Genomic DNA, 19,275 nt, shown 5'->3' on the forward strand with positions numbered 1-19,275 from the left:
AAGAGGAAGAGCCAGGCTTCCAGACAGGCCATCTCCTGTTAGAGTTCACTGCCTGGTACAGCACAATCACCCTGGGGACGGGGAGGAGGGACCAAGCTGCACTAGAAGAGGGTGTGTCTGTACCTAACATTCTTCTACTCCAAGGAAGGCAGCAACACCTGCGTTCTAGTCCCAGCTCTTATGCAGATTCCTTTGCTGGCCTTGAGCATCTCTGGGCCTTCTGGCCTCAATTTCCTTATGCATAGAACAGAGATGGTAGTGGTTTCTTAATTAGCATCTGTGGTGATCTCTGAAGATGCAAAGCCTTATGTAAATGCTAGCTCTTGTATTACACTGCACTGGGATAAATTTATTATTGATGCCCGCGTGTGGGATGTGCCTACACACTCATTTCAATCCAACCTTACGGCCCGGCACCAAGATGATAAGCTACACAAGCAAGCGCTCTTTAGTTTCATTGTTTGCCTTCATCTGCTTTTCCGTAACACAGAGATTTCCAATTCCAATTCCATTATTTACACCCAGCTGTCTTTACTCCTACCTTAGGCATTGAGGACAAAGCAAACTGAAGGGCAGCCATGCTGCCATCGCTTACTGAATAGCAACATCAATTGTGCCTCTGACTCGAGCACTTGCTACAATGTGGTGGCTGCTAGGCTTCAATTATTCTGCATTGCACCCTCCATCAGGCCTCCTTTCTGTCATGGGTCTGTGAGGGAGGATGTTATTTTAATTCTATACATTTACTCTCAGCCCCCAAAATAGCATCTTGCTATTGGGGAACTCTCTGAAATACAAACAGGTGCATGGCACTTGAATTGGATCCAGAGTCACCCAAAATAAATGCTCCCTGGCAGCGGGGTATTTTGCCAAACACCATCGCGGGAAAGGCACAACCTTCGGCTTTGGCCATTTATAATGAGCCTGGGAGGAGGTGAAATATGTTCTTCCAAAGCAGCAATCTTCCTCCTATGTGTGGTTTATTGACATAAACCAAGAGATGCAGCCAGCCTTGAAAACGTCATTTAGCAAACGGAGGTAAAAAAAACCAGAGGGGGTTGATGAGGGCATAATGGAGCTTTTGTTAGGTTCCTGATGGCGTTTCATTCTCTCTGGGACTGAATGGTTGGGGTTTTTTTTAATTATTTCCCTCTGCCCCCACTTAAGTTGTTTTCGTTATCGCTACGAATGTGGCTGTGTCAATTCAGATGTAAATGTGCATGAATGCTTCCAAGAGGATTTTAATTATGATGATAGAATCACTAATAATTGATATATAAATATATATAGATATAAAGTAAGTGGTAATTCAGGAAGGCGCTTGGTAGAACCTGGCAGGATCAGTCAAAGCCAGCCAAACTACAGCACAAATGGGTCATGCAGGGACTCCGAAAAATAACAGGAAGGAAGGCTGTTTGCCCACCAGGATGGGCATGGAAAGGCACGTGGCAAGTTGGGACAGCCTCTCCCCCACACATCAAGATGGGTATTTCATGCCAGTTGACAGACAGCCCCAGCCCTGCCCCGGGTGGGAAATCATGAGACCCACAGAACTGTGGGTACAAGGAATCACAAGGCAAAGATGTTCATTCTTACACCAAACTGTCTTCCAGCAATGGAGGATGGCCTCCAGACTGCAGGCAACTCGAGCTGTCACAGCTCAGGCTTTTGGGAACCACACTTACTGCCACAAATGCCCTGATTAGAGCCCTCAAGACCTGGGCCATATTCCACTGATAGCCGTCGCAACAAGTTCCATTAGTTCCTCTGCCAGTGTACCAGCTGTGCATCTGCACTACCCCAGCATCAACAAGAGTGGCTTACTGCTTTGCCAACATCTGCCAGGTTAGCAACTGGCCTTGTTACAATCCCCTTGCTGACAGCAGTCTGCATGGAAGAGAGGGAGCTGCCCTATCATACCAGGCGAGGGAGACAGCTAGATTACATGCTCATTTGGGGAGACGAATTTGCTACAGTGGATCAGTCCATGGGCCTGTCCCGTCCAGTCTCCTGTGTGGAGACTCCTCAGAAGCAGGTTAGATGTAACTCTGGCTAATGCTCCTTGCCAGTTCTGTGATGCTGCACATGGTGCAGGGCTAGAGGGTAAGACTTGCTTCCGGATCCCCACAGTGATGAGCTTGGCCTCTGGAGCATGAGATTGGATTGCCTTTATCTGAGCCCGCATTGCTACAGATGGCATTGTGGGCTGTACACATCATCCAGGTCCCACTTTAAATCCATCTGTAGCCTTGGATGCATCTGTTAGGAAAACCTGCCCAGAAAGAATAGTGCCTTTATCACAAGTGCTAAGCTACAGTAAACAATACCAGGAAGGGGGGCAGTGGCACTGCTGGGGCTGCTTGTCTGTCACCCAGAGAACAGTCCTAGCCTAATGCAGATCAGATCAACCGCACTTCACAGCCAGGGACACAACCCCTCTCTGTATACTGCAGGGTGGGAACAGGGATTTCACAGCTGATCTTTTATCAGCAACTGTATCCAGGCTCCATCTAGTTTACCTGCCCATGTTATTGCTCAGCAGCATTTTCACTCATGGGTGGGTGCGTGCATGCGTGTTATTTCTGCACACAACACTTAGTAAAATAAGCACTGCTGAACATGGTGTTTTGCTTCTGGATGGCTGGGGCACCAGTGCATCAGCCGCAGGCAGAATCCATTAATCACTGCAGCTCTCCAGAAATAAGACACTGGGTCAGAGGAACTTATTCCTTATTGCTATTCAAAGCAGCCTGCTCAGCAGAGGCTTCAAGGAAACAGAGCAATGAGGACTCTGAACAACTGTGTCTGAGATTTCCAAAGGGGCCATGGGGAGTCGAGCACTTAACTCCCATTAATAGTCAATGTAAATACCAGCCTTTGTTATTTGGGCCTTGGTTTTGGTCCAGGCCCATTGGGGAGTTAACTGCAGTCGTGGCAGCACAGATACCATCTTGCCTGCACTGTAAATGGCTCCAGAGTGCTAAGGAAGGGAGGGAGATAGTGAGACAGAACAGGTACCACTGCAGAACTACCCGGTCTCCTCAGCGCAGCAGGGGGACGCTCTCTAGGACAAATCAGCAGACTTATAGACACAGAATGAAACTGTTCTGCTTCTCCATTCCAGCAGCCAGCCAGAGCAGGCTCGTTCTGATAGAACAGGGACGTTTTCCAGGCAGCCAGGGGAGCCTAAGCTTCTTAGTTCAGATTATTTGACTTGAGGTAAACTGTCCTCCGAGTGTGATTCCAGTAATGCCCAGGACCAAGTGACTTACTGTGAGGTGACCCAACAGGTCAGCAGCAGGACGGGGAACAGAACCAGGGGCAGCAACTCCCAGTCTGCTGCTGTCCCTCCCAGATATCCCGACCCACAAAGTGTCCTCCTCCACCCCAGCCTCCATGCCCACCTGCTTCTGCGAGGGCATTCCCAGTGGCTCACCCTATCACCTGGCTGCTAATTCAAGGGCAGGTATCCAGTACTAGCACTTGGTGAGGCAAACCATCGTGGGTGTACATGAGCCCCAGCACGACTTCTCAAGGCTCTGAGGCAGACTCAAAGTGCAAAGCTGCACAGTTAAAATCGCACTCCTGCTCTGAGCAAGCAGTTCTGCACCACTGCCAGAATACCGTGCCCACCGCTGGGCCACGAGAGCCATTCTCCTCTGTGTTACTATGGCATGTCTGGGACCAGGTGATGGTTTACAGGAAACTGTTTGCCTGCGTTATGCCATAGGTGTAGTGAGGACATGCACCCAAGAAGGCACCGCTGGCTTTCTGGATGGATAATTTGGACACTTCCATGTATTACCTTGGAAGCAATCAGCAGCAGAGAGCAAAGCTTCCATTTCCATTAACTTCTCAGTGCCTGCTGCTCAGTTACAGCAAAAAGTCTTTTATGGAACCCATCTCTGTGCACTGGTAAGCATCCATCTGGAATACAGTTTTGGACCCACTGCTAATTCCATAGCTCTGGCCTTCAAAAACCATGGGTACACGAAAGGTCATGTTAATGCTCTTATTCCAGAGCCACTGTTCATAGGTGGATCAAAAGCGGGGCTGAATGTGCAGCCCCATGGGTCTCCTTCACCCACTGAATCCTAAGGATTTACAGACCTGCCTTGGTGAACCGTGACACAGGCAACGGGTGTGAAAGCTCCAGTGCTGTACATATAGGAAGCAATGCACTGCTGGGCCACATGCGTTAATTTAACACACCTCCACACCCCCAAAACAAACACTCAGCTGACAAACAACCACATGCTGCTAATAAACAAAACTAAGTTTCAGGTCCTTTCTGGGCCAGCAACTTTTGTTTAAAAGCAACCAGTTTCCAAGCACGTCAAGAAAGCTATAGGATTCTCAATGGGCTGAGCAGGGAGGGAGGTGTGGTGCCAAGGGAAGATGGTGCTATGTTGGGCACTAGCCATTAGGAAAAGGAAGCAGCTTTAGAATGACCTGGAAGCAAAAACCTGCCTTCGTCACCTGAGCCCTCCAATCCCTTCCCATTCATTAGGCAGATGGCTAAGAACGCCCAGCAGCAGGCTTCCATCCCAGCCTTGCTACTGATCCCTTTGGAAGGAATATTCCCTGGATCAGATTGGCACGGACACAGGGTGTGTGTGTATTCCCTTTACTCTGCAGAATGGGGCGCAGGTCATCTGCCGGGATCAACTGGGCATAGCCCACCTAATCGATTTCTTGCCACTGCAGGGGCATCGGTGCCATCTCCGTCTCTCCTGTTCTCTGCCAGGGGCATACACAACAGTTTAGTCTCTTGAGGACATATGTCTGTAAAACGGGCTGACAGAACTTGCCCACATTGCCAGGCGGTGGGAGGTTGAGAGTGGACACTGATTGATGCTGGGAAAGCACTTTTAAGGGATTGGCATAAAAGTGCAAAGGCTCATTGTTTTCTCAAGGAAGCATTTTCCTTGAGGGCCATACTGCAGCCCACTCTGTATATCTTATGCTCCCAGATGTTCCACAAGGAATTTAAAACAAGGGCATTTTCCGTCACCACAGGCTGATAGATGCCGTCCTCCCAAGCCCAGCAGCAGAGAGGCACATGCCATCACACCTCCCAATCCCACCTACATAAATAACCGACTGCTCAGAGAACAGAACTCAGGGTAAATGGTGTGCATCTTTTGAGCTGCAGAACACACAAAAACGCCTTGGGAACAGAATGTTGCTGAACAAGCAATGACTGAAAGTCCCCTCTGTGCAGATACACACAGCAATCATGGTGCATTTCTAAAAGGGAACAACAATGGTAAAAGAATTTATTTTCTCTGCAACCCACCACTCCAGCCTAATGCACTAACAGGTTTTTAATGGCGAGGCAGTGGAGGGAGAAAAGCAGGAAGGGGAACATTTAGAATGCCTGGAGTTAAGGTTTGGTCCTGCTGTCACTTAGAGCCACGACTGGACTTTATACAAGATAAAGGTGATTTACGCAGCGCCGGGGTCAGATTGCCATCAATAGGCTATGTGGTTGCTCCAGAGTTCAGCTCCAAGTCAGGAAAGCATCTCCACTTTGGGGAAGTAGTTAAACGTGCTCAACTTGCCCTGGGATTTCCGGGAATGCTGTAAGTTAAGCACATGATTCAACACGGCCCTGGTTCGAACCGCAGGCTTTGCTCGTGCCAGCATTTTCCCACCACTGGGAACTAGGGTTGGAAGTGGAGACCAGCAGCTCCCAGTGAGGAACTCCTGGGGATTGGAAAGGAGGGAGCAGATGCCCAAGCCTGTGGAAGTATGTCTGCTAGGGACACATCTCTTGAATGCCACAGTGTGGTGTAATAATTACAGGCCACCCATCCTTGGGTCTGCTAACCTGGGGATTGAATGGGGAGTGGTCTGAGCACAGGACTGGAAGACACGAGTTTTGATCGCAGTTCTGAAACCAACTCTCCAGGGCCTTCGGCAACTCACCTAAGTCCCAATAAAGCAAAACTTAAGCATGAGGTTAAAGTTAAATATGTGCATAAGTCCAGCTGACTCAGTGAGATAAGCACATGCTTAAGTGCATTGCCGAAGCTGCCTTAAGTTCTTTGCCTGCTCCCAACTTGTCAAACAGGGGCTCTATAGTTCCCTATCACACTGGGGGACTGTTGAGATTCACTGCTGTTTGCAAAGGATTACAGTAGCTCTCAGCTCCGTGATATCACAGCCCCTGAGCCACCTTCTATGACTGGCTCCAGCATTGCACATACTAGGCACAACCCCAGCACTGCCAACTGCAGGAGCCTGCTTGCCACAGCACCACTCTCACTGCAGTCCCAATAAAGCAGTGAGGAAGGACTTATTTTCTGGGCATTAGATTTTTCCCTAATTCCTTTGCTTTTTGAGGCAGGGGAGGAATATCGCAAAATGGGTTTGTAGCCCAAGGCACTTTTCATCACTAGATCTCAAAGTGCTTTATAAAAGGTCAGTATCATCGTCCCCATTTTACAGATGGGGAAACTGAGGCACAGAACAATGATGTGATTTGCCAGAGGTCACCCAGCAGCAGCACTGGGAATAGAACCCAGAGCTCCAGAGTCCCCCTCCAGGGCTCTTTGCTGCGTCACTATCTGTTCTGGCACTTTGTTGTCCAAGGTTGCCCATCCAGTACTTTTCACTGGCGAGCAACATGAAAAGAAACCGAAGAGTCAGAATTCCAGGGGGGTGGAGGAGAGAGAGAGGAAGAGATAAGGCTATTTTACTGCTGGTCTAAGAAGAAAGGTTTCATCAGTTTTCATTAGACAGAGAAGCACTTTGGTTGGAACTGTGGTTTCAGCTACAGAAAAGCTCCGAAGGTTATCGTCACCTGGCATGCTGGGCACACATAACACTTATTACTGGACATTTTAATGTTCTTTTCTGTCTAGTGATCACGGCTTTTATTATTTTTATATAAAGAATTTTTTAAAAGGCAATTAAACCGAGATGGGAAAAGATAATGCACAAGAAAGAGAAAGTAAAGCCAGAGACCAATATCAGTTCAGCTCCAGCCCCCAGCTCTCTGCAGAACACAAAGCATGCCTTGCCGTACGTTATAAACCTGCACCTGGGTCTGGGGTACAGAACATGTGGATGACTCACGATCTCCAGAGAGGTAATTCTCAAGCTCACTAGAGGCTCATCACCCAGCACGGCCTTCCTGTTGTGAACCCAGAATTATACACACAAGACACCCACAGACACAGAGCAGGAGCTAAATGTGAGCTTGTCAGTTACAATCGCACAGAAACCACTTCTCCATTTCAAATCTAGGTACATAGAATTTCGCAGCAGCCAAATGACTGCGAAAAGGGTTTTCTTGGGCCCAGTTAGTTCTGCAATTTGCCATACTGGGGCATCTTCGCCTATCGGACACAGCTCCATGTTTCAAAGTTTCCATCTACACTTTTTGAGGTTAGTTGCTGCAGTTTAGGAGGCTCTGTTCTGATCTGTGCAAACAAGGCAACCTCTGGAAGAGTTGTTGGCAGAGACTTTGCACCCCAAACGCCTCACTCAGAGCCAAACAGATTATAGAGGTGGCTGGGGCGAAGATCCCACAAGAACTAGATGCAGTTTGATGCTTCTGAAACTGCCATGTAAGCGTCAGCAACTAAGTAGATGTCTATACTGCAAAGAGATGTGCATCTTCCGCACACTCAGGCCATGTCTACATCTAAAATTTTGCAGCGCTGGTTGTTACAGCTGTATTAGTACAGCTGTATAGGGCCAGCGCTGCAGAGTGGCCACACTTACAGCAACCAGCGCTGCAAGTGGTGTTAGATGTGGCCACACTGCAGCGCTGTTGGGCGGCTTCAAGGGGTTTTGGGGAAGGCGAGAGCAAACCGGGGAAGGAGACCAGCTTCGCCGCGGTTTGCTCTCGCGTTCCGCGAACCACCCTGCAAACCGCAGGGAAGGAGACCTGCTTGTTCGGGGAACGCGAGAGCAAACCGCGGCGAAGCTGGTCTCCTTCCCCGGTTTGCTCTCGCGTTCCGCGAACCACCCTGCAAACCGCAGGGAAGGAGACCTGCTTGCTCGGGGGTTCGGCGAACGCGAGAGCAAACCGGGGAAGGAGACCAGCTTCGCCGCGGTTTGCTCTCGCGTTCCCCGAACAAGCAGGTCTCCTTCCTTGCGGTTTGCAGGGTGGTTCGCGGAACGCGAGAGCAAACCGGGGAAGGAGACCAGCTTCGCCGCGGTTTGCTCTCGCGTTCCCCGAACAAGCAGGTCTCCTTCCCTGCGGTTTGCAGGGTGGTTCGCGGAACGCGAGAGCAAACCGCGGCGAAGCTGGTCTCCTTCCCCGGTTTGCTCTCGCGTTCGCCGAACCCCCGAGCAAGCAGGTCTCCTTCCCTGCGGTTTGCAGGGTGGTTCGCGGAACGCGAGAGCAAACCGCGGCGAAGCTGGTCTCCTTCCCCGGTTTGCTCTCGCGTTCCCGGAACCACCCAGCAAACCGCAGGGAAGGAGACCTGCTTGCTCGGGGTTCGGGAAACGCGAGAGCAAGCCGGGGAAGGAGACCAGCTTGATTACCAGAGGCTTCCTCAGGTATGCTGGGATACCTGCTTATTCCACGGAGGTCAAGAAAAGCGCTGGTAAGTGACTATACTTGATTACCAGCGCTGGATCACCAGCGCTGGATCCTCTACACCCGAGACAAAACGGGAGTACGGCCAGCGCTGCAAACAGGGAGTTGCAGCGCTGGTGGTGCCCTGCAGATGTGTACACCTCCTAAGTTGCAGCGCTGTAACTCCCTCACCAGCGCTGCAACTTTCTGATGTAGACAAGCCCATAGACACAGCTAGGCTAGTTTCAATCCAGCTAGCTCAAATAACCATAGCAGCCAGGGTGGCAGGATTGCCTGTATACGCCCACCTGGGAGCCTGCGTATGTATCTGAGTGACTATCCTACCCTGCTGCAGCTTCACTGCTATTACTGGAACTAGCTAGATCATAGCTTAGCTGGGTATGTCTACACGTGCTGCAGTCACACCTCTGACTGCAGTGTAGACACCCTGGAGTGCTAAGCAGGTGGAAAGAAGGGACACATTGGCTGGGCTTTAGAGTTCAGATGGGACTGGAATAATGCATGGGTTTCACAGTGTAGATGCTTAGATATCATAGTGACAGGCACTTGATAGACAGAGGGTCAGATCTGAAGACAATGGAAAGATTCCCATAAACTTCAATGGGCTCTGGGTGAGGCCCATAGTTGGGGGTTGCCAGACATTAAATAATCATGGAAGCAGCCTAGGACTCTGCAACACAAAGCCCCAAGGTGAAAATTACTGTGCTTTTGCTCTGGAACTGGTGGGACAAATACCACTGTAGCTATGTGATAGGTTTTCTCTACCGCTACTCAAGGGCCAGCATTGTGCAAAGTGGTAGTCTTGTTTACACTGGCTATGGAAAACCATTGGAAGGGCAGGGAACAGAACCCACATCGCCTGACTCCCAGTCTGGTGCTCTACCCACCAGACCATGCTAGCTGTCCCCTATGACCAGTGACTCACCAGACAGGAAGCATTAAGAGCTCCACTACCACCACTCCACCCATCTCCCTCAGAAGCTAGACCTCTCTCACCTCAGTGTCTGTCTGCCAGGCTAACCTGACAGAGAGCTTAGCATCGCAAGTCCAGCCCCACGCTACTGCTCCCTCTCTTAGAGGCACAGCACATGAGTTTCTGGCACCAGGCATGTATTTCTTACACAGATTTACACTGGGGAAAGGCATCGCTCTCTGTTGTGGCTCTTTACCTCTCTTTGTTCACTGCAGATTTTGCATAGCCAGAGAGGGCGTTTCTGGGTCCCGAGACTTTCAATTCCACATTTGGTGCAGACTTTCTGAAAATAAGGAGAGAGAAAGAGAAGGACACAGGACAACGTCAATAGCTTCCTCACTCTGACTCCTCACAATCCCACTTCGAAGGATCTGTGCTGGGGCAAGTTTCACCCCAAAAGTTAGGTTCTGCAAAAACAATGATTTTGCTTCTCCTTTCATTTACACCAGCATAACTAGTGATTCCAGGGGAGTCACTCCTGACCTACACTGGAATCAGTGAGAGGAGATTCTGCCCCACTGCCTCCAGTTGTGTTACTCCTAATTTATAGCAGGGCCGAAAGAGAATCAGATGTAACATTTAAACAAAACCTGAGACCCACAGAAATATTTCCCAAGTTGTTGGTTTTTTCAAGTGATCCCCAAATTAAGAAATAATTTCCCTACAAACTCTAAGACCCAAACATAGCAGCACTGAAACTGACAAGAAACACAAATGAAATGATCTCATCCATTTTCACTGCAATATAAAATTTAAATAGGGAAAAACTATTAGAGTTTTAAAATTCTTTCAATTTGAATAAGTCAGGTAAAAGAACCCCACCCTCCCTATGTGATTTTTAACCTGACAGTGTTCCTTTCAGAAAGTGGCTGGGCGGTTATTGATTCTCTGCTGACCTGGAAATGGAGCAGAGCATATAAACAGGTGTATTTCCTGGATACAACACCTGAATAGCATTTTATGGAATCTATTCCTGCACAAAAGAACTTCCATGTCTCCCTGGCATAATAAGTCATTTATAGCTTGAATCATCCAATATTCTATAACAAAGCTGATGTATATCAGTCTTGGCGTGCAGCTTGAATGATGAATGAGATGGAGTCTTTGAGCCTCTTTGGACATCACAGCAAAAGCCACTCACTCAAGGCCTTGGAGAGTGAAATCTTGTTTATAGCGAAGAGGAATTAAAGCCCCCAGCTGGGATTTTACATATTCCTCTGCTCTGCCCCATCGGGACAAGCTCCAAGGATGCACATTCAGTCTCCATGTCTCATTCAATTCTTGGCCTCTCTGCTGGAACTGAGCTAAAGGGCTGACTGATGCCACTTATGCTGGTGGGCTTGGCACGCAGACACGTGCTCCACCGGGTACAAGCCTAAAGACCAACTATTTTGGTCAGTGTAGTTCGCAGGCTGTGCTCCTGAGCTTTAACCCTGGCTCTGCCACCAACTCACTGAGCAGCCACATCCAAGACGCAATTACTCTGGGTCTCTGAATCCCCAGGGGATGTTTACAATAACCCACAAAAAATGAGCATCTGCAACTACTATACTACAGGCCGTCAGATACTCGCTCCCAAGCTTGGATGGCTTTAAGCCAGTGACTGTTATAAGCAAATATCTCCAATGGCTGGTGATGGGACACTAGACGGGAGGGCTTTGAGCTACTACAGAGAATCTTTTCCCAGGTCTTGCCCACATGCTCCAGGTCTAACTGATCACCAGATTTGGGGTGGGAAAGAATTTCCCCCTGGGTCAGATTGGCAGAGCGTAAACGGTACAGTCTCTGTAACCTGAAGTCTTTACAGCAGCGAGACCTTAGGGCTCTATTACAGGAGTAGGTGGGTGAGGTTCTGCGGCCTGCGACATGCAGGAGGTCAGGCTAGAAGATCGTGATGGCCCCTTCTGGCCCTACAGTCTGTGAGTCTCTGGTTCTGAGTTGGTGTAATGGGGAACAGCTCCCTGTCCCATTTCCAACCTCATGAGCCACCCAAGCCCTCAGTGCCACGTGTATTTCAGTGCACTGTGACATGCAGCTTGCAATCTGAACAGGGCAAACCTCCGGCTCACGAAGATGTTGCACAAAGGCAGTTTTCTTCTCCTCGTGTGAAATTCACCCTTGCGCAAGGAGCCCGGCCAAGGTTTAGGCTCTGCTGACATCCTCCTCAAGCCCTATTTCGAGAGCTTAGGTGGTGCACAGTCTTTGTACTGGGGTGAGGTGATTACATCGAGAGGGCATTACTACACAACAGACAGACAACAATCCCCTGCCCCTCTACCATTTTTTTGGCAGGGACTCTGGAGAATCACAGCATTGTTCTCTCTGTGTGAGCGTGTGACCCCCACAGATGTTCCCTGCACTCCTGGGGAGAAGCAAATGAGCTCTGCATGGAGCCTAACAGCTGGAACCTCAATCACACGTGACTGTCACTCTCACCATTAAATCTCAGCTCAGCAAAGGACATGGAGCTCTCTTCTCCCACTTCACAATACAATTTGCCTTTCAATGGCCTATGTGAAGAGCGGGGGGCTTCAAGTGCAGGTCCTAAGAGGAGACGTGACCACACCACACCACAACCCTCTGGAAAGCCTGGCATCCATTTACCTCTGAGGGCACACATCACAACAGGCCCCTTGCCCCCACAGGAGAGATGGACCCCCCAAAACCTTAAGGCAGAGCAGGCAGTAGTTGCTCCATTTCCAATTGCCTAACCCCTCTCCCCAACCCAAGCATCGGCTGCAGAGCATGGTCAGCTGTGCAAATGTAAACTCCGGCTCAAACAATATAGTGTCCATGAATGGCTCCTAATGGACCCATCATCACGTGGACATGAAAATCAGAGCATACCCCAACTCCTCGACTGATACCAGAGTAATAAAAATATATCCAGGAGGCTGACAAAGAGCCTTGCAGTGCATCAGGTGGTGGGAACATTGCTGACGATCCTATCTTGCCCTCTGCCAAGGACTCCGATCTCACTGCCAGCTAGTTCGGGAGAGGGCATCTCTGACACTTCAGGTGGATGAAAACTGCATGGCCACATCTCCCTCTTCGCTGAGCCCCCTTCCATTCACAATATGGCTCATAATACAGGCTGGGCGCAGCTCTGCTGGCATCGCTCCAGCAGCATCACCCAACCAGCATGCAAATGCAGCCGCGTGTGGGCAAAGTCAGCTGAGGACGAATGGGCCCAAGAGACCAAACTCCACTCCATGGTTCCAGAACAAGGTACTGGAGCCGCCCACAATGGAGGGAACAAACAACTGTGCCCTATATGCTGTGCTGTGCGTGGCCAGCCAGCAGGCCGACATGGGGGCAGGTATTAGCTGGAGGAAGCACTAAACAATTCCACAATGCTGCTGTTCTTTGTTTCTCCCCAATTCTCATTCCTCCCCTCTGCTGCGTAATAACCAGCAACCGGCTGTCCCCACTTGGAATGGGGCTGTCAGGACTCAATGCCTTGCTGCACAAACTGACAGGGACAGTCGATTCAAGCAGCAGAGTGTGCCGTCAGTACCCACCGCCCGTTTCACTGAACCCCAACCTCCTTCTCTCTCTGAAGACTGACTCAAACTCAGCCTTAATACACTGACAAGTTTAAAACACCACATGGAATAATGCATTCAAATGCACCCCCTAGTGGAGAATTGCAGAACTTTTATTCAATTTTAACTCCATATTTTAACACACTGGGGGTTCAGGTTTTTTGTTTTGTTTTGTTTTTCTCAGACTTGCTGGAAAACTGGAATCTTATCCCCAAAACCTCACTGTCAGGTTCTGAAGAAAGCCTCACATAAATAGATACGTGGATTTGCAGACACTTAAAAAAAACCTCTAACCTGTCATTCATTAGCTGAAATGCCAGACTCTTTCTTCTTCACCTATTTTTTACAGGTGTATGTTTATGATACGTTTACAACAATAATTACTGACACATCCTCAGTACGTGGAATACCAGACTGTGTGTAATTGCTGTCAGTGCTGCATGTAGACTCTGCATTTAAATGCTACATTGATTTCACACTTGTTGTGTTGTATTTATTTCTAAAATAATAAAAAATCTTTTTAATATTGAAAAAGAAAAATTATTTTAACTTCAAATTCTAAACCAGAAGGTAGGAGCAAGAAAAATCACAGGATTCAAAGGGCTGGAAGCCTCTATATTTTGCAGAGGCAACTCACTTAAGATGTATTCAGTGCTATGTTTCGTATGCATTATGTTGCATTCATTACCAAAATTCCTGTTATAGAACCACATGTGGACAGTGTTGGGATTCCAATGAGATGGCAGCATTAGCAAGAAAATTATGAACTTCAGAAGTCCATACTCCCCTGACAAGTCACTGCTTATTGCACAAAACATGGAACATGTGACTGAGCTCTCCTTAGGGGAGGGGGGGAGGGAGCATGAAGTTATGTTGCATCTTTCTAGCTGCTGAGGCTTACAAGTCTGCAGTACATCATGCCTGGTCACTACCCACCCCCACCACGCTGCTGAAAAGGGAGTAAAAGAAACCAACCCATAAATCCTCAAACAAGGGGCACCCAATGTGCTCAAAGCCTCAGGAATCCTCACAGCAAGAGGTTCCTGTCACCATACAGCAGTTGTGAAATTCACTAGATAGCAGAATTCTTCCCTGAATTCCAGCTGAACTTTCCAATTCATGTCCCATGAATTCCTGGCTAACGGGGAATCATCGTCTGGAAAAAAACAAGTAAGTTTGCCCTTGGACAAGCCTACCATGCAAGGCTCACAAGGTGCATTAGGGTTCCCAACACACCCATGCACCCTGCAGGGACGGTAACATTATTAACCCTATTTCACAGTGGGGGAAGCTGAGAGACAGTTCATGTCACCCTTTGCCTCATCCTCAGCATGTGGGACTCACTGGAAGCGGGATCAGAAATGCCCCAGTAAATGGATGTTTCCCTGCAATTCTAACCTAGCTGGTTGTGGATGTGCTGAAAGCAGGATTTCCAGAGGAAGAGGGTGGGAAGCACAGCATGTCCTGTAATTCTCCTCGCTTGAAATGAAGGAAATAAAGACCAGTCTCCTGTGCATCAGACCTTACCTCCCTACAAACAACTGAGAGAGTCGCAGGATTTGTGTCCAAGCTACCCAAGTGACCTTTGCTCTCTGCTCCATCAAGGGCAGTTGCTCAGACCACCCAGTTTGCCCCATCTATGTGCCCAGGGTCCATGTGGGCCAGGTCTTCTCAGCTCAGGGACCACCTCCACCGTGCAGGTGGCTCCTTCGTTACGTCTTCTAGGGGGATTCTCTCCTTCCTTCCACCCATGTTCTGAGTTGAGGATCTCCCTGAAATAATCTGGGCCTGGTGGTTCACATATTTGCACACACTCACCCCAACACTGCTGCGACCAGTTGGGAAATCACTCTATGTACACTTTTTGAATTCCAGTTTGATTTTATTAATTCTCTGTATCCTTCCTTATGTCTTAGGACTTCACGAAGTTCTTGTTTCATGCTCCCTGTGCTAAGAAGGCAGAGCAGTGGCACCTGGTTTGGGTGAGTGGACAACTGATATTCGGCCTAGATCTAACAGGGCAATACAATGGGTATGCTAAAGAAGATGGCCAAAACAAGAGAACCAGTTCTGTCCAGCTGGGTTGGTAACTACGCAACAGCTAGTCTGTTTGTCAGGTGATCAAAGGGTGGTCATCTGGGGGAGAAGCCATGTACAGGAGGGGGATCCTGGACATCCTAGAGAGCTCTAATTGAATCCCAAAGGATGCTCAGGAGTGGTGAGGAAACTGAGGCAGGGGAGGGCATGCGGGTACAACTTGGCATAGCTTGTGTGCTGTCTAAAGAAAAGGGTAACTGTGCTGGAAACCTCTGCAAAGCCTGCATGTCCTGTGCTTCAATTATCACATCTCTGGAGAGAGGAGCAGTAACCCAGGGCACCCACAAGGCCGGAGCTCTGCAACACGGTGAGCTTAAGTTACTGGCGTGTCTTAGAGGATCTGCACTGATCCTGGGGCCTAGGGCAGCTGGACTGTGAGGTCCCACTTCCGTGAAGGGGTAACAAAGAGTCTGTGCCCTGAGGTGCGCCAGTGGGACCAGAGAGACAGCGTTGGAACGTGGAACCTGCCCAGGCCAAAGGAAGACCAAGAGCACACAGCTCTCACGGGTGGGTCCCAAGCACAGCAGCTTGGCGAGCGTCCAGCCGGGATACAGGCACTTCGTAACGGTCCCAAACACACTGTCACACCCTAGGTTTGCTCAGCATGGCAGAGCACACTCAGAGGTCCAAGTTATCCCATCCCAAACCAGCGCGGGTGCTGCCTAAAGAGCTCTGCCACCGACACCAAAGGGAATATGAACAGGGCTCCAGCGATTTCAGCACTGATGTGGTAAATGTGCATTGACCTTCATGAATAACAACTCTGAGCCCCTCGCTCCACAGAACCCAACAGCAGCAGGTGCCCAGACGCTGCCCGATGCAGGGCCGTCTTTCCAGCCTACCGCGCGCCCGAGATACCGCAGACTGCAGACACAGCACAGTACAGATACGTGGTCCACACAGATTACTATCCCTCCACCCAGCGCTCTCCCCCGTGATCAGAGCAGCCAGCTTAATGGGATGGTACAGCCATTGAGACTACAGGTCCCAGCGTGCACTACTCCATCTTTATCCAAGAGGACTGCTGGGTTGCATGCTGTGGGCTCCATGAGCCCACCTTCCTTGTGGTGGTGGGACTGAGGTCCATGGGGAAGCTCCAGCTGCCCCACAGGCCTCACTTTAGCCACTGCTACCCAGAGGGGATATTGCTACTGTGGGCGGCTCCCTTCAGCCTCCTTGCAAGGCTGACCTGGGCCCTGAACAGACATGCTGCTCCCCACCCTGCTCCAAGCCTGGCACCTATGCTCATGCTTCCCTGTGCATGTCACTGAGGCAGAACTACGGAAAAGGGAGATTTCTCCCAGGGCAAGATGGGTTTCAAGTGTATGAAAAAAGCAACATCCCAGCAGAGGCTCTCAGAGGAGCTGGTAGTTGCCTTGGAGATCGTCATCTCCACAGCTCTCTGGCTTAACCCCTTAGTTGCTGGAATCCGGACAAGCAGTGGTCTCCCATCGAAACATTGCACTGCCGCAAAAACCCGGCAAACTGAAGCCCACCATCTATTTCAAACAGCACGGATATCACTGGGACAGCAACATGCTGTAAGTTTACAGCAAGGTTTAACCATGCACTAGCCAGGGGGATGGCTCAGGGGACTACACATTAGCCCTGAAATAAATAGTTCCAAAAGGGTGGATTTGAACCTTTAGACCTCTGAGGTACAGAAACTGAGCACCTTGTGGTTACCAGGCGGATGTTTGGACAAGACCTTGATAATGAGGCGCATGGAGCTTCCTGTGAGAGTTCCTCATCAAGCATAATTGCTGCCCCCTTACCCCACTGTGCAAGCCCACTGTTTGCCTGACTGATGCCTTCCACCCCAGAGATGGCTGCAGTTCATTGGTGTTCTAGACACAGGGCTTGTAAAGCTTTTTTGGGATCTTGGGGGAATGAGAGACTTAACATGATATTAAGGACTGGGCGGGGACCAGATACTCAGGGGGGTTTATTACAAAGCACACCACAGTTAAATGCTGTCCAGGCAGCCACCACCCGCACTCCCGCAAGATCACCCTGAGCTGGATTCACCTCCTGGGTGTTTATAGGAAAACAAGAGGCCAGGAAGCTCACCTTTTTGCAGTCCTGACAGAAGACCGATGTGGTCCCCAGCAGCCCCAACAGCTCGCCACAGAGTAAGCACTGAGACAGCCCATTCCCCATCACGTTCTTCCGCATGTTTTCCAGCCGCTCCACCAGGCGCCTGTAGGGGAGCGGAAATTAGAGGAGATTCCTTTGGAATTACTGCAGTGGGGCAGACTCTGCAGGGAGGAGTATGGGCTAGTGGTTAGATCTAGCCACTTGGGTTCTGTTCCTGGCCTACCCCCCCTCTTCGTGCGGCTTCGAGCAAATCACTTAATCCCTGACTCAGTTTACCCATCTGCAAAATGGGAATAACAACGCTCAGCTAACACAATATAATCAGCCTGGGGACAGCCATGTTGTATCCCTGGCTCGGCCAGTGAGTGCATAGCAAGAAGTTATGTTCACAGTGCATGCAGGGGATGTTGCAGCATTCTAATGAAGGGTGACTAATGGGACAGCATCACATGGGTCGCAGGGCCTTCAGCTTGCAGCACGGAGCAAAGGCTTCCTGCCTTTGGGACCCAGATGGGCTTTCAATGCATATGTCAGAAAGCAGGGCTCCTACAAGAAAACAACCCAGCCCAAAATGAAGGGCACAGAGGAAGCTGGGTAATCCCCACTGGCAACAGCTCAGGTTCTAGGACATTACCATGGGCAGCCAGTGCAGGGGTGGGAGCTCTGGAGATACCACCCTATGCCTGGCTCCGAGCTGGGAAGCCCAAACTCTGAGGCCACAGAATCCCAAGTGGGATGGGGAACACCCACGAGCCTTCGCATTAAGAAATAGGCTGCTTTCCATGCAAAAAAGCAAAAGTCTGCATGTGAGGCTTCCACAGCAGCTGGAGTGGGGATGCAGGGGCTGCCAATTGACTACAGAACGTGGATGGCGTACAGAGCTCGGAGTATAGCTCCAGCTCCCCAGCAGTGCCTCTATTTCTACAGGGAGCAAAACAAACAGTAATGGAGTTTATCAAGAGCAGAAAGCAGCAGCCATGCACATGAGCACGCTACGCGAGAAAAGGCAAGGCCATTTTTCACCCACTGATGTTCTCATTAGGACCAGAGCCCCATAAAGCAAGCCAGGCACCGATGGGAAAGCAAGGTTTGTTTGGAAGGGGTGCAGACCCTATAGTGAGGAGGTTGGGCCAGACGGCAGAGCCATAAGGAGCCATCGCTGCTGATTCTGTGACCCATGCCCCCACATAACAGAACTTCAGCAAGGTCTTTAACAAGCCAGGGGCTGATGCTTAGAGGGGCCTAAGGCTTTTCACCCTTAGCTCACCAGCCAAGAGGGAGCGGTTATCACCTGATGCTTGTGTAGTAGCTTTCACATATGAAGAGTCTTATAATACACTGACACAAAACACCTTCGCGGCTGGCGCTAAATAGCACACTCCCCGAGGTCTGGGCAAGTCAGTTTCCAGGGAAAGGTATTGGTGTGTCAGGGGAATTTTGAAAAAGCTGTGCCTGATCCAGGGGTCTTCCTTTCTCCTCGCCCTTTAATAACAAGCCCCCAGTGGCTTCCCCCAGGCGACTTGCCTGCTTTGATACAGTCAGGTGCAGTGTTAACACTGTCCCACCTGCCAGGCCAGTCCTTCAACGCAGCCAAAAGTCAAACGAAACATGGCACGGGTAAGGTACCAACGGACGAGGATGGTGCCAGTCAGGTAATGACTCCAGCTAACAAACCCTTCCCATGAAGCCAGCCAGCCAGAACACTCCACGTTCACTGCTCCGAGCAAACAACCCCAGAGAATTACTGAGCAGGCAGAGACTGTCATCCAGGAGCTCTGCCCAGCCCCAATCCTGGGCAGCTGCACAGCTCTGTCGGGTTCCTAAGGCCTTGGTCAGAGCCACGGTGTCACCCCTCCTCTACATGAGCTGTTGCCCCAGTGGCTGTAGTCAGAGCAAACCCCTGGTCTAGACAATATCCAAGCATGGGAGTGAAAAGGAAGAGAGCTCCTGTCCTGCCTTTCGCTCAGCCCAAACCAGGGCTAGATAGACTGGGTGGGGGAGACACT

At 50.0% G+C, this 19,275-nt stretch overlaps 1 protein-coding gene across 6 annotated transcripts in view; it reads right to left on the reverse strand.

Annotated features, from left to right (window-relative positions):
- The window catches only part of RPH3AL (rabphilin 3A like (without C2 domains)), a 95,466-nt gene that overhangs the window by 40,020 nt on the left and 36,171 nt on the right, over positions 1–19,275 (reverse strand). For all 6 annotated transcript variants that reach the window (XM_050928839.1, XM_050928840.1, XM_050928842.1 and 3 more), the window contains 2 exons: positions 17,243–17,372; positions 9,727–9,813 (listed from right to left, as the gene is read on the reverse strand). In XM_050928839.1, coding sequence (XP_050784796.1) covers positions 9,727–9,813; positions 17,243–17,372 — 217 coding nt within the window. The remainder of the gene's footprint in view (positions 1–9,726; positions 9,814–17,242; positions 17,373–19,275) is intronic.

This window comes from Gopherus flavomarginatus, chromosome 19 (assembly GCF_025201925.1).
Source record: "Gopherus flavomarginatus isolate rGopFla2 chromosome 19, rGopFla2.mat.asm, whole genome shotgun sequence".
In the NCBI taxonomy this organism is placed as follows: domain Eukaryota; kingdom Metazoa; phylum Chordata; order Testudines; family Testudinidae; genus Gopherus; species Gopherus flavomarginatus.